Here is a 14,844-nt window from a genome sequence, read left to right as displayed (position 1 = left end):
GGGGCCATAGACTGAACCCATATCCCTATCTTTGCACCGGAGCACCAAGCCGGCAAGTACATAAACCGCAAGGGGTACTTTTCAATAGTGCTGCAAGTTCTGGTGGATCACAAGGGATGTTTCACCAACATCAACATGGGATGGCCGGGAAAGGTACATGACGCTCGCATCTTCAGGAACTCTGGTCTGTTTCAAAAGCTGCGGGAAGGGACTTTATTCCCAGACCAGAAAATAACTGTTGGGGATGTTGAAATGCCTATTGTTATCCTTGGGGACCCAGGCTACCCCTTAATGCCATGGCTCATGAAGCCATACACAAGCAGCCTGGACAATAGTCAGGAGCTGTTCAACTACAGGCTGAGCAAGTGCAGAATGGTGGTAGAATGTGCATTTGGACGTTTAAAGGTGTGCTGGCGCAGTTTACTGACTCGCTTAGACCTCAGCGAAACCAATATTCCCACTGTTATTACTGCTTGCTGTGCGCTCCACAATATCTGTGAGAGTAAGGGGGAGACGTTTATGGCGGGGTGGGAGGTTGAGGCAAATCGCCTGGCTGCTGGTTACACGCAGCCAGACACCAGGGCGGTTAGAAGAGCACAGGAGGGTGCGGTACGCATCAGAGAAGCTTTGAAAACCAGTTTCATGACTGGACAGGCTACGGTGTGAAAGTTCTATTTGTTTCTCCTTGATGAAACCCCCCGACCCTTGGTTCACTCTACTTCCCTGTAAGCTAACCACCCTCCCCTCCTCCCTTCGATCACCGCTTGCGGAGGCAATAAAGTCATTGTTGCTTCACATTCATGCATTCTTTATTCATTCATCACACAAATAGGGGGATGACTACCAAGCTTGCCCAGGAGGGGTGGTGGAGGACGGAAGGAAAATGCCACACAGCACTTTAAAAGTTTACAACTTTAAAATTTATTGAATGCCAGCCTTCTGTTTTTTGGGCAATCCTCTGTGGTGGAGTGGCTGGTTGGCCGGAGGCCCCCCCACCGCATTCTTAGGCATCTGGGTGAGGAGGCTATGAAACTTGGGGAGGAGGGTGGTTGGTTACACAGGGGCTGTAGCGGCAGTCTGTGCTCCAGCTGCCTTTGCTGCAGCTCAGCCATACACTGGAGCATACTGGTTTGGTCCTGCAGCAGCCTCAGCATTGAATCCTGCCTCCTCTCATCACGCTGCCGCCACATTTGAGCTTCAGCCCTGTCTTCAGCCCGCCACTTACTCTCTTCAGCCCGCCACTTACTCTCTTCAGCCCTCCACCTCTCCTCCCGGTCATTTTGTGCTTTCCTGCACTCTGACATTATTTGCCTCCACCCAGTCATCTGTGTTCTGTCAGTGTGGGAGGACAGCATGAGCTCAGAGAACATTTCATCGCGAGTGCGTTTTTTTTTCTTTCTAATCTTCACTAGCCTCTGGGAAGGAGAAGATCCTGTGATCATTGAAACACATGCAGTTGGTGGAGAAAAAAAAAGGGACAGCGGTATTTAAAAAGACATATTTTATAAAACAATGGCTACACTCTTTCAGGGTAAACCTTGCTGTTAACATTACATACATAGCACATGTGCTTTCGTTACAAGGTTGCATTTTGCCTCCCCCCACCGTGTGGCAAACAGCGGGGAACATTTCTGTTCAGCCACAGGCAAACAGCCCAGCAGGAACGGGCACCTCTGAGTGTCCCCTGAAGAAAAGCACCCTATTTCAACCGGGTGACCATGAATGATATCTCACTCTCCTGAGGATAACGCAGAGAGATAAAGAATGGATGTTGTTTAAACGCCAGCAAACATACACTGCAATGCTTTGTTGTACAATGATTCCCGAGTACGTGCTACTGGCCTGGAGTGGTAAAGTGTCCTACCATGGAGGAGGCAATAAGGCTGCCCTCCCCAGAAACCTTTTGCAAAGGCTTTGGGAGTACAGCCAGGAGAGCCGCGAATGCCAGGGCATGCTTGCATGGTCACCTCTGCTGATGAGCTCTGCATGGTCACCTGCAGCTTGCCATGCTGGTCAAACAGGAAATGAGATTCAAAAGTACGCGGTTCTTTTCCTGTCTACCTGGCCAGTGCATCTGAGTTGAGAGTGCTGTCCAGAGCGGTCACAATGGAGCACTCTGGGATAGCTCCCGGAGGCCAATACCATCGAATTGTGTCCACAGTACCCCAAATTCGACCCGGCAAGGCTGATTTAAGCGCTAATCCACTTGTCAGGGGTGGAGTAAGGAAATCAATTTTAAGAGCCCTTTAAGTCGAAAAAAAGGGCTTCATCGTGTGGACGGGTGCAGGTTTACATCGATTTAACGCTGCTAAATTTGACCTAAAGTTCTAGTGTAGACCAGGGCTAAATGGGTGATCAGAAAAGATTTTGCATGCGTTGATTTCCTGAACTGCAACACCTTCCCTAGTCTGGAACCTTTTCCTCCATCTTGCCATTCATCTGTAATTTCTCCTCTGCTTCTCACTGGGAACTTTTTTTCCCCATGATCTCTGTGAACATGGTTATTTGTGACATAATTTTCTCTCTCATGTTACATACTCTACTCCCTGAAGCATGAGCTTCTAAACTGGAATAGAAGCTAGAAGCTATTTAAGATTTGTATGGGCCAGAAATGGGGAAAAAAAGAAACAAAAGAAAACTCTAAACCCAGTTCTTTCCAGATTCACTATTAAATGTCCAACTGTGTGCTAATTACCACTTTACTTTTCTAACAGAATATGGAAAGGCATATGGTCAACTTTACAAACCCTACCTGTAGCATGAATGTTAACGGCATTTCTAGACTGTTGGCAGAAATTGCAGCAGAAGATGACTATCTGAGTGGGAATGAATGTCACAGGATCTGCAAAAGCAAAATAAAAGTAAGTCTTATGCTAATAATGCACTTGAATGTCTCTATTTAACTGATTATTTAATACTTAAGCCCTGATCTGCACTGAGAATTGCATTGGCGTAGAGAAGAATCCACTCAATACAGGTTGGGAATTTATTTATAAAGTTGCTGGGCATCTAAAGGAAATCCTTTTGCAGGTCATATTTCAGGCCCCAATTATGCAAAGACTTAAACTCTATGCACTATGAGTAGCGCCTTTTACCTGAATAGAACTATGTAATGTGCATAAAATTAGGCACATGTGGAAATCCTCAAATGTTTGGGGCCTAAGAGGGATTACAACTATTCAATTATACTAGTTTAGGACTATTCAATATATTTATTTACAGGCAGAAGGATTGGTTGTTTAATGACAAATTAAATGTATAAATAAAAGTATCAACTATCAACAAAAATCTTTTTCAGAAATATGTATTCATTCAATCTGCAGTTTTATACACATGGATTCCATATAGCAGAAATGTCTTCATACTCATTATTATTGGCATGAGGGTTTTAGTGAAATATTAGATCTTACATTTCAAAAACACCAAGCTCCACAAAAGACACAATATTCCATATTGTCTGAGATGCTATTATATGTGAAAGATAGAGGCAAAAACCTAGATCCTGCAAAGAGCTCAGTGCAGACAGATGGATTCTGTACCTGTGCAGAGTCCACTGTCTTTAATGGGACTTCATGTGGGCACACGGATTTGCACACATGGAGTTTACTGCAGGTTGTACATATCGAAGACACTATTTTGATATTTCTTAGCATATGAAAAATTTAAATGGCAAAAAATACAGCTTTTTCACTACTATTTATTATCTGTGTTATCAAAGCACCAAGAAGCTCTACTCATGGACCCAAACCCCACCATGCTAGGTTCTTTGGGGCAGGGACCATCTTTTTGTGCAACACTTAGACATGGATCAGGGCCCCATTGTGCTGGGGCTTCTAGGTGATACAATATAAATAATAATTTGGATATCTCAGAACAAACCCAAGGAAGCATTATCATTTCCCAACAACTCCTCAGAACATCACTTTTGAGTTGATACCAAACATAATAAAATTCAGACAGCTGTGGAGTTTTTCCATGATTTGGTGTGAAGCATTTGAACACAGGTCATAACAGGTTCACTAGTGCAGTGCCATGCCCACCTGAGTAGCATTCCTTTATAATGACAGCTTTCAGAGTAGCAGCTGTGTTAGTCTGTATTCGCAAAAAGAAAAGGAGTACTTGTGGCACCTTAGAGACTAACAAATTTATTTGAGCATAAGCTTTCATGAACTACAGCTCACTTCATCGGATGCTTATGCTCAAATAAATTTGTTAGTCTCTAAGGTGCCACAAGTACTCTTCTTATTCCGTTATAAGACGTGCACTAAATAGCCTCTAGGTGGCACATGGATTCTTTTGTTTGTCAGATGTCTTTTTGTTCCATTTAGCAAAATGAACTCATACAAGGGAGAGTTTCAAAGTTAGGAGAAAATCTCTCACACTGTGCACAAACTTTAAAGAACTTGGGACTTCCTCTATTTCCAGACGATGCAATGTCTATCAAGCTTATATTTACGGAAACATTATTTCCTTTGTGGCTAAGGATAAGGCAGGCCTGTTTCAAAGTTAAAGTAGTAAACAAAATAAATTAATAGAAACAATTACAAAACATTATCCTGCAAAATCAGTGGAAAAATGTAAACTTAAAAGAACCATGTGCCACTGCACCAAGAGCCAAGATCAGAAGGAGTGGTTCTAAGTGTCTGGGATGCTTTACAACTCACATTGTCTTAGGTTAACTATCTCCTGAAATACTTTGGGTTATAGTGCCATTTGTTTTAGATTAAGCATTTAATTCTACTTTGCACCAAGTTTTTGTGTTAATATAGGACACAATCTTGAAAGCTGTTCCATACAGATAAACCTTTTTTACTCAGAGACTGGGCCAGTTTTATATTTTATTCACCACCTCGGTGGTGGTTACTCCTTATATGCTCAGATACTGTGGTATAGATACCTGAAAACAGCACCTACAAATAGACTGGGGAACATGAAAAAATGTATCCAGATGGGAGAGATCCCACTGATTCCAGTGAAATTCCCTCTCTTTGTAATGTGGAAACCATGCTGGAAATGAAAGACTCCTTCTAACCAACAACTTAAAAAAAAAAAAAATTTAGAACAGGACCCATTGTGTGAAAGGGCCCAGGCAGAGAAAACCTCAGATGGGTGTGAGGAGCTGCTGTTGCCGTGTAACACTAGTCAGTACTATTTAGTGGATTATTTGGATTAGTTTAAGGATAATAACGTAGGTGAAAGCCTGTGCTGTTGTACAGGAGTAATTCATAAAGTTTAAAATAATAAAAGAGCACAGAGAACTTAAAAACTGGATGGTAACAGACCACGAATCCCAGTGAAGATTGAACCTGGTGATAAACTCAACAGAAAGAGATCTCAACCATGCTTGTAGTGGTTTCCATCATTTCACAGTGACTCAACAGTCGTCCAAGGCTTCAGGATGACATGCAGTGACAATCCTAGAACCTTATTGTATAGTAATACCCAGTTACCATATAGATTTATCTTATAGCCTTTATCTTTATTATGGCGCTGAACATTGGACGACTGGGATTGACTGAGAGACATTTGGTAGGTCAGGGGGCTAGGACTGTGGGACGTGAGAGAGCTGGTGCTGGAGAGAAAGGACCAGGGGCAGCGAGTTATATGTGCCTGTGGTGCTCATGCTTCAGGAATATTCAGGGCCCAGCTCTACCAATGTTTGTGGCCCATTCTCTCCTGCAGCCCTGCCTGCCGCCCCCGCGCACCTCCCACGGAGCATCTACCGGCCCTGCCTTCCACCCCCGGGTAATTTAAAAGGGCCTGGGGGCCCCCAGCCACCACTGCCAGCAGCGCAGCAGGGCTAAGGCAGCTTCCTACCCTCCCTTGCTCCATGCCACTCCTGGAAGCGGCCAGCATGTCCCTGCAGCCCCAGTGTGTGTGTGTGTGTGTCTCTGTGCGCTGCCCCGCCCTGAGCGCTGACTCCGCAGCTCCCATTGGCCGGGACCTGTGACCTATGTGAGCTGTGGGGGCGGTGCCTGCGGGCAGTGGCGCACAGAGACTCCCAACCCCCTCGCCTAGGAGCTGCTGCCAGAGTGGTGTGCAGGTTGCTTTTGGGAGCTGCCTGAGGTAAGCGCCGTACTCCTCACCCTCTCCTGCACCCCAACCCCATGCTCCAGCCCAGAGCCCACCCTCGCGCTCCTTCCTGTACCCAAACTCCTTCCTAGAGCCCGCACCCCCTCCTGGACCCCACCCCAGCACCCTCTCTCCACCCAAACTCCTTCCTAGAGCCCGCACCCCCTCCTGCACCCCTGCCCCAGCCCAGAGCCTGACCCTTCACCCCTCCCGCACCCAAACTCCCTCCCAGAGCCATGGGGGGTGGGTGTGTGTTGGAGTTGGGGGTTACTTGAACCTGTTCTGGGCACCACCCAAAATTATACAAACCTGCCGCCCCTGGAAAGGACGGGAGCCCTGGGACGGGGGGACGCTGCCAGGCTGATGCTGGGAATGGAAGACACCGGCCCTGGGGAAGATGGTGGGATTGAATGATGCTGAGGGGGCTGGTGATGGGACTGGGGGTAGGGATGTAAAATGTTAACCCGTTAACCATTAGTCTTACCGGTGAACCGCCTCAACCGGTCGCCCTCGGACCGGCCGGCCGGCCGCAGCCCCGGCCCCAGCTGTGCGGGCGGGATTGGCCCCAGCTCTGAATCGGTTAACCGTTTAAATGAAATATTTTTAATCGTTTAAACGGTTAACTGTGAAAACGGCGTTTACATCCCGAATTGGCGGACACTGAGAGGAAGGCGGGGGGCGCGGGGGATTGTGAGACGCCGGGGAGCTGATGCGGTGGGTGGGGGGGAGCGGGGAGGGCGGGGAGCCGCTGGGGACCGGTGCTGGGACTGGGGGCGCCGCTGAGGCGCGCGGGGCTGAGCGGTGAGGCGGGACACTGTGGGACGCGGCTGCCGCAGGGTGCGTGTGCGCGTGCGCGGCAGGCGGTGGAGGAGCCTCGGGTGGGGGTCGCGCCCGGCGCCGGCCTCTTCCCCGGCCGCTCTCTCAGCCCCGCCCCGCAGGTTCCGAGGCGCCTTTCCCCCCCCTCCCTTCGGGCAGCCGTAAAGCGCGGCGGGAAGGGGGCCGTGTCACGCGGCCGGAAGTCAGGCTGCGCTTTGCGGCCGGGCTGCCCCTGAGAAGCGGCTCCGGAGGCCCCGCTCTCTCTTTTGCTGCTGCTGTCTCTGGCGGAAGGTGAGTGTTCGGCAGCTCCGCGCTCCCTCCCCCCCCCCCCCCCCGCCGCCGCCGCCGCCGCCGGGCCGCGCGCCGCTCAGCGCCGTGTCTGTCTGTTGCAGGAGGAGCCATGCCGGCCAAGGGGCCCCTGCAGAGCGTCCAGGTCTTCGGGCGGAAGGTGAGTGAGTGAGCGGGCGGGCGGCAGCGCCCCCGGGACTAGGCTGCGCTCCCCGGCCCGGCAGCTGCGGCCCCCGCCTGGTGATCGTGGCGTCGTTTCCCCGGCTAGGCCGCGGGGGGGGGGGCGCCGCGCGGGGGGGGGGGGGGCGCGACGGGCCTGTGCGGCCCGGGAGCCGCAGGGGCCTCCACGTGTCTCGCCCGAGCCCAGCCACGCGGGGCGGAGCCTAGGGCTCCCGCATCCCGCCGCCGAGCTGCCCGGGATGGAGCCGTAGGCCGTCATCGCGATCGGAGCCAGGCCGCTGCGATAGGAGTGAGCAGCCGCACCCCTGTGGCGTGCGCCGGCACGTGTGTGTTCGTCCACACTCTCCCTGCCCCCCCACACGCTCTCTGACACCCACCCACCGCGCCCCCATCCCCATAGGTGTTAGAAGTTTCCATCACGTACAGGGTTTACCGTGTGGGTCAACGGCTCTCAGCGCCCCCACTGTGCAAATTGTTCCCGCACCCCTGTTCTCCCCGCCCCCTATCACGCACGGGTGTCACTGTAAAAAGCCGCCTCCACAGAGGAGATGGCAGAAGGTTAAGGTAAGGGCTTCTGCGTCTTTATGATCTGGGCGGCCTGGCTGCTGCTAGTAAATTATGTCATCACACTTCCCATGTGAAGATCAAATTTTATGTTTTCAGCAAGGCTGACTTGCCTATATTAAGTCCCCATCTGACCTAGTACATTTCAGTGGTTTGCAGCAGTGGCTTTGCTTTAAATGAAAAATACTTTTTGAAATTTTGAGTGTCATAATCTAGACTGAAAGCACTGTATGCTAGTCTTTAAAGCAGTGGGTGCACAGCTGGTATTGTAGGAATGCTATACTCACATATGCTTGCTCTTTTAGAAAACAGCAACTGCTGTTGCTCACTGTAAAAGAGGAAATGGTCTCATTAAAGTGAATGGAAGACCCCTGGAAATGATTGAGCCTAGAACCCTACAGTACAAAGTAAGTACTTTATTGGTTTTCTTTAGACTTTAGTATATTTTTATGCGTGTGTATTCGTTCTCTCTCTCTAAATAAATAAATAAAATTTGGAAGAGCAGAAGAGTTTCTTGTCATAAAGACATACACTAGATGATACATCTCATTTTTAGTGGTCATGTAGGCTGTTAGCTGTAGCTTGACTATTTGTAAGTTTGTATACAATTTTGGGAGTTGAGTACTCAGGTTAAATAATAAAAGCATAGAAGTGTATCCTCACTCAAGTCACTTTGCAAAATGGGACTTAAGCTTCTGTATCAGTTAGGTGCTTGTCTCAATTTTACTCTGAGGTATTTTCTCAATTCACAAAAAGAAAAGGAGTACTTGTGGCACCTTAGAGACGAACCAGTTATTCTCATTAGTGTTGATGGGAGCAAAGCATATATATTGATAGGAGTTAATCTTCCTTAGATCTAGCTTCATAAAGTTTACTATTATCTAGTTTGACTCCTCAGTTAACGTCAAAGCACTTTACAAAGTATCATTACTCCCATTTACAAATGGGGAAACTGAGGCACAGGAAGGCAAAGTGACTTGCCTAAGGTCACCCAGTTGGCCAGCAGCAGAGTTGTGACAAGAATCCAGGTCTCCTGGGCAGTGCTCCCCTCTTATCCACTAGCGACTAGGCCACATTACCTCAGTGGTTTTTATTTAATTACCTTAGTGTGTGCACTGTAAATGCAAGGCTCATAGCACCAAACATTTTATAAATCCATACTTAGAAACCTTGCTCAAAACACTGATTGCTTCCTCTTGATCATAAATATGTTCTCATAATATGTGTAATACCCATCCTTGTACTTATTCACTACACCAGTGCTGACTTGGACTCTAAATACATTCTATGGGTGGTGTACCTGAGATCACTTATCCACTGACATTTTAAAAGCTCCCGTACCCCAGTCTGGGTCTATGCTGGTTATGTACTGTGTATATATCTTATGAACCTTGTAACCGACACTTGTAATCCCTCATAATCCAAGCCTGACCCCAGATGTACAGTACCTTTCTTCTTAACTTGTTTAAATTTGATTTTAAAAATTAACTTTAATAAAATTTTTATATCTGTATTTCGTAGCTGCTTGAACCTGTTCTCCTCCTGGGCAAGGAACGCTTTGCTGGTGTTGACATCAGAGTCCGTGTCAAGGGTGGCGGCCATGTAGCGCAAATCTACGGTACGACTCCTGTACAAGGTCCTTAGTGTGGGCTGGAAGAGATTAAACTACTTTATTAATCTACTTTGAACTACTTATAAAATATTTATAATTTATTAATATCTTGGGGAATAAACACCGTCTACAGTTTAAAGCTTTGGCTATTACAAATGCCAGTTTAATGGGTGTATATTGAACTATATCTGCGTCACCTGCTCTCATTTACACACACGAATGATCTGTATGAAACTGGCATTAGCATTTTCCTCTTCCAGTGCAGTATAAGTGATTACATGTGGTTGGCCATAAATTAGATTTTGGGATGAGGTTAAACAGCATTTTCTAACCACACTGCAAAGTCAAGCAGTTACTTGTCTCAGATAAAATTGCTCAAATAAAAATCCTAGAATCAGAACTCAACTTGTAACTTATTCACGTTGGGCAAAATAGAACATAAATTGCTTTTTCAGAAGTGTTAACGTTGCGCGGCTGCTAGTTAAGGCCTGTATACATTCATTAAAATGATCTAGCTCAGAAGACGCACAGGAAGCGAGTAGACGTATTAACCCAAATCTTCGTCTGTTTTAGTTAACCATCCTGATGTTATTTTAAAGTCAATCTTTGATTAAAGGGGGTAGCTTGAGGTGGAAGGTGTAAGACACAAAATGGTTTGATGTGGTTTTATCATTACATTTATAACTATTTTTCATTTGTCAAATTCCTTTCTGCCAACCCCTCCCCAAACCCTTTGCTATGTTTTCTATGTAAACCTGAATTTACTGGATATTATTGTTAACTTGTCTCTTTCCTCAACAGCAATTCGTCAATCTATTTCCAAAGCATTGGTGGCTTATTATCAGAAGTGTAAGTTGGCTGTTTTGATTTTGTTTTGCTAGCCTTTTTGAAGTGTTTAGCTTCAGACATTAAGTGCTATACGTAGAACAGTAATAGATGGAAGTTATAGAATGTTAGTCACAAATATGATCTTTTTTCAGATGTTGATGAAGCTTCCAAGAAGGAAATCAAGGACATCTTAATCCAGTATGATAGGACCTTACTGGTTGCAGATCCTCGTCGCTGCGAGTCCAAGAAGTTTGGTGGACCTGGTGCCCGTGCACGCTACCAGAAGTCTTACCGTTAAAATTGTTCATCCTTGTATCTTGCAATAAATATGAGGAAAAGTTAATAAATGTTTCAAGTTTCTAAATCTAGTATTTGTTTATATTGGATAACTGTTTTTTTCAGGGTTGGGAGCTGGCCTAAAAAAACCCCAACAGGTTAAGTGCTGGTGCGTAGGAATAAAGAAAAGCACTTTGTTGCTGTCAGATACTCATTTTTTTTCTTTGTTTCAAACAATAAAGTCTCCATCCTGTGCTCCATGCATCCTTGACAAACCACTAACAAATCTAGCAGTAGAGCTTCTATAATTGTTAACCCAGGGAAATTAAAAGATATTCTCTCAACCCTCCCCAAAACCCTGACCAAATGCTACAAAGCTGTATTAGTGCTGTTTCGGAGCAAGAGGAGTATGTTTCCTTCTTTGTTGAAAAATCTACAGTGTATGCGTGTTTAAGTGCAGTAGCAAACTTCATAAAATAACCTTTGCTATGTGAATTTTTACATTTGTATTCAAGACTAGAAAACTGATTTTTTCCCCAAAAATCATGAAAGCTTTCATATGTTCATCATTCAAGCTAATAAATTCTTAAATATAATTTCTTATAATGCTTCAGAAATATTGAACATTGAAAGGGTTGCACAGTGCTCTGAAAATGAGAGAAAGGTCCTTACTCTGAGATGCTTTGATACTAATTTGGGCACATGTAATGCACCCTGTAACAGTTCAGACACACAGGGGTGCAGGTAAGAATGATAAACTGATATGTGATTTACAAAAAACCCGTGTTATCCGTTTGAAGGACAGACATGTTTGCCTCCCTAATCTACACATGGGGAGTAATTTGGAAGGTGATCTAGATCAGTGGTTTTCAACCAGGGGTAAGTGTACCCCTGTGGGTACTCAGAGGTCTTCCAGGGGGTACATCAACTCATCTAGATATTTGCCTAGTTTTACCACAGGCAACATAAAAAGCCCTTGCGAAGTCAGTACTAACTAAAATTTCATAAAATGATTTGTTTATACTGCTCTGTACACTATATCCTGAAATGTAAGTACAATATTTATATTCCAATTAATTTATTTTATAATTACATGGTAGACATGAGAAAGCAATTTTTCAGTAATAGCGTGCTGTGATACTTGTATTTTTGTCTGATTTTGTAAGCATGTAGCTTTAAGTGAGGTGAAACTTAGGGTTATGCAAGACCAATCAGACTCTTGAAAGGGGCACAGTAGTCTGGAAAGTTTAAGAGCCACTGTGGAGGTGTGGTGGAGGTGTGTGCAGTGCATGAGAGGAGGAAATAGTGGAGATGCTAGTGAGAATTTGCATCTATTTAAGGTTTTTGTGGATACGGACTAACACGGCTACCCCCTGATACTTGACTTCTATTTAAGTAGATATTGAGAGGATAAAGAGGGTGAGTGGATGATGAGAGGAAGCCTCATATGAAAATGAACTAGCTGCTCCCAACAAAAGGTTGGAGAGCTGGGACATCAGTCACAAGTGACCAGCAAAAATCATTCAAATTTGACAAACAGGTGGTTAAATACTGAGTAGAGGCCTGATGCATGGAAGCAGCTCTGGATCATGATGAGAATAACTGTTTTGTATCCCATTGTATGCTCAGCAGGAAACCATTTTGGACAGGAATGGAAAAGACGATAGGCTGACCAATAGAGAGTCTAGATTCTTGACCATATCACACTTTAAGCAAGATACTATTTTTCTCTCCTTTCCCCATTAGACAGCAGTGGTACTTTGGGGGCTCTTTTGAGGGGTATCTTCCAAAATTTCTTCTTTGTACTGTAGCCTCTGTGATTATTATTTTTTTTTTTTTTAGAAACATTGGACTTTTGCCCTTTCTTGTATTGAAGAGCGCTTGCAGGGGTTTTTTTAAACCTTAAAAATATATGCAGTCTGGTCTTCCTTACTGCTGCTGGAAGAGCTTGTGGGTGGCTGAGAATGAGGTAAAATACTTTAGGGGAAGGGAGTGAAATTCTTAATTAAAAAGAACAGGAGTATACAGATTAACACAGCTGCTACTCTGAAACCATTGTTAAGATTTCCTTTTTCATAAGCTTAGTCATTAATATTAAATAGTATTAGCATAAATTGAACAAAACTTCTAAACAGGATTGATAAGTCCCACTCTCACTTGCTTAGCTTTCAGTCTCTGTTGATAACATGACTAATTTTTCAGTCACATTTGTGTGTTCCAGAGTGGATTTCAAAAACGCCTGAATTTCAAATTAAATGCAATTGAAAAATCAAACTTATTCTTTCAGAAAGAAAGGAAGAGGAATGCAGGAAAGCAACAAGCCCATTTTTGTTTCCTTTTTGCAGATCTACTGTGAGCCACTTGCAACTTGTTTGCTAGACTTTTTTTGTTTTTGTCCTGCAGTAAATGAAGAATATGCCTAATTTCACTTTAGAAGTTTTATTCTGATTTATTATTGTTCTGACTGATCTCTTGTGGGATGTTCTCTGGCTTTTCTTTCCTCTGTCTCCTTTGACCTGCAAAACTTCTCATCACCCCATCTAGGGATGCAGTATTGGCTGGTTAGAACACTGGAGCTCATCCAGGTTTCTTCTTGTGATGAGGCTGTTGATGAATGATGAGCTATTCTAGCTCCTGGACCATAAAAACTCTGCCTCCTCCTTTCTAGGCCTGACTTTTTTTTTTTTTTTTCTGAAGGCAGAGATGGGGAATGAAACTTGGATATATTATATGGCAGTGCAGAGCATACTGTCTCCATGGCATTTCTTCAAACCAAGAAGCCCTTAACCCTAATCAAAATGTTTTCTAAAGTGGATTTTGATCTCATGAAAATGTCCTGTTGATCTCTGCAATGATGTCACATCAAACTATTTGATTTTGTTAATAAGATGTAAAATGTAAATGTTACTTGATGTGTACTGGGAGCTGCTAGATGCCAGTTTTATTTTCTGAAATACTACAAGTAAATTGGTGTGAGCTAATTGCATGAGAGCATGGTGGAAATAGGATGTAGTAGTGAGAACTCGGTTTTCCTATTTACTCTATCCTGCCACTTACCTTCACTAGGGGGGTGAGCGGTGAAAAGGATTCTTCTACCATCGATAGTGGAGGTAGAAATGGCATAGGAGCAGCTTTACCAACTCAGCTCTGGCATTAGCCTGCCCCTCCTCAACTAGTCCTTATCAGCAACAAGATGTGTAAGACCAGAAAGGGGTCCCCCAGCAGCAGTGAGGCTGAATTGGAGATGGGCTGGTTCCAGCGTGTCCCTAACCCCATCCCAGAGCTCACTAGCTGCAGGAGCATTAAGCTTAGGAGGCAGAGTAGGGACTGGAAGCTGCTGTGAAAATGTGGATCCTGCCTAGTCTGTGCACCTGGCACTGGGACTTACCAACTGTGGGTGTGGTGCAAGCTCTGAAAAGTTCCATGTGCCACTGGCATCAACAACGTAGGGAGAGCCAAAATTGGGAGTAGCTGTACCAGTGTGGCTCTGGCCTGGTGTATCCTCACTGACCAGATTGCCCTCATATGCTGCATGGTCCTTACAGAAGCTGAAGATGCTCCTTACTGCTATGGTTTTGCAGTTATTGAGATAAATTATGCTTGACTGTGATACCCACATAGATTGTAAGTGGTTATTGAAAAGTTTATTATTAAATGAGGCTGTTAATTTTGTATATTTGAAGTCAACCAACAAACTTTTAAATACAGAATTTATATGTTAAATTAACTTTATCATTTCTAATTGTAGAAAGTCTAGATAGAGAACACCTATAAATTCTTTCAGTTTGTCTCCCTGCCAATGCAGGATGGTTACCTAAAGTGTACTCGTGGGCTCTTTTTTTCTTTTCCTCCTTGGTTTTTCAAAGGTCCCAAGCAGTGGGGCATCTACTTATTCCCTTATGCAGGCAAATGCATTTCATTCCTCCTATTCAAGTTAATTTCTCTCTCTCTCCCCCACACTTTCCCATTTCTTAATTTTAACCCCATGACTCTTGTACCACAGTGTACCTTGCTGAATAATTCCTTTCCCTCCTCGGATACTTGTTGGACTGTTACGACCTCACCTTATCTGTCATTCCTCTGTTTCCCTAGTGACTTTTGTTGCTCTTTGCTCAAATTTCTCTGTCTTTCTGGTATAGTCGCCAGATGTGAATGCAGTTTTACAGGTGCAGTTGTATTAGAATTGTAGAGAGGAGAATTATTGCTTT

At 44.8% G+C, this 14,844-nt stretch overlaps 1 protein-coding gene and 1 long non-coding RNA gene across 3 annotated transcripts; one reads left to right on the top strand and one right to left on the bottom strand.

Moving 5' to 3' along the window:
* Positions 1–935: 935 nt before the first annotated feature.
* On the bottom strand, positions 936–7,038 carry LOC140905070 (uncharacterized). The gene is made up of 3 exons (XR_012156733.2): positions 6,557–7,038; positions 2,753–2,842; positions 936–1,432 (listed from the first exon to the last, which is right to left on the bottom strand). It is a non-coding gene; the product is annotated as an uncharacterized LOC140905070 (long non-coding RNA).
* A 51-nt stretch (positions 7,039–7,089) lies between these two features.
* Positions 7,090–10,724, top strand: RPS16 (ribosomal protein S16). Of its 2 annotated transcripts, XM_073327671.1 has the most exons (6): positions 7,090–7,179; positions 7,281–7,336; positions 8,226–8,327; positions 9,442–9,538; positions 10,334–10,381; positions 10,513–10,724. In XM_073327671.1, the coding sequence occupies exons 2-6, from the start codon at positions 7,289–7,291 to the stop codon at positions 10,656–10,658; spliced, it is 441 nt and encodes a 146-aa protein (XP_073183772.1). In that variant the 5' UTR covers positions 7,090–7,179; positions 7,281–7,288; the 3' UTR covers positions 10,659–10,724. The 2 variants fall into 2 exon arrangements, with proteins under 2 accessions (XP_073183772.1, XP_073183771.1); XM_073327670.2 differs by lacking the exon at positions 7,090–7,179 and having other exon boundaries at positions 7,199–7,336.
* Positions 10,725–14,844: the final 4,120 nt, after the last annotated feature.

The sequence above is a fragment of the Lepidochelys kempii genome, chromosome 1, assembly GCF_965140285.1.
Source record: "Lepidochelys kempii isolate rLepKem1 chromosome 1, rLepKem1.hap1, whole genome shotgun sequence".
Classification (NCBI taxonomy): domain Eukaryota; kingdom Metazoa; phylum Chordata; order Testudines; family Cheloniidae; genus Lepidochelys; species Lepidochelys kempii.
The sequence above is the reverse complement of the archived record's forward strand: the minus strand, read 5'-3'. Positions and strand labels throughout refer to the sequence as shown.

Coding starts and splice junctions, on each gene's coding strand:
- RPS16 (XM_073327671.1), top strand. CDS start 7,289: ATGCCGGCCAAGGGGCCCCTGCAGAGCGTCCAGGTCTTCGGGCGGAAG. Junction 7,337..8,225: donor TCCAGGTCTTCGGGCGGAAG/GTGAGTGAGTGA, acceptor TTGCTCTTTTAG/AAAACAGCAACTGCTGTTGC. Junction 8,328..9,441: donor CTAGAACCCTACAGTACAAA/GTAAGTACTTTA, acceptor TGTATTTCGTAG/CTGCTTGAACCTGTTCTCCT.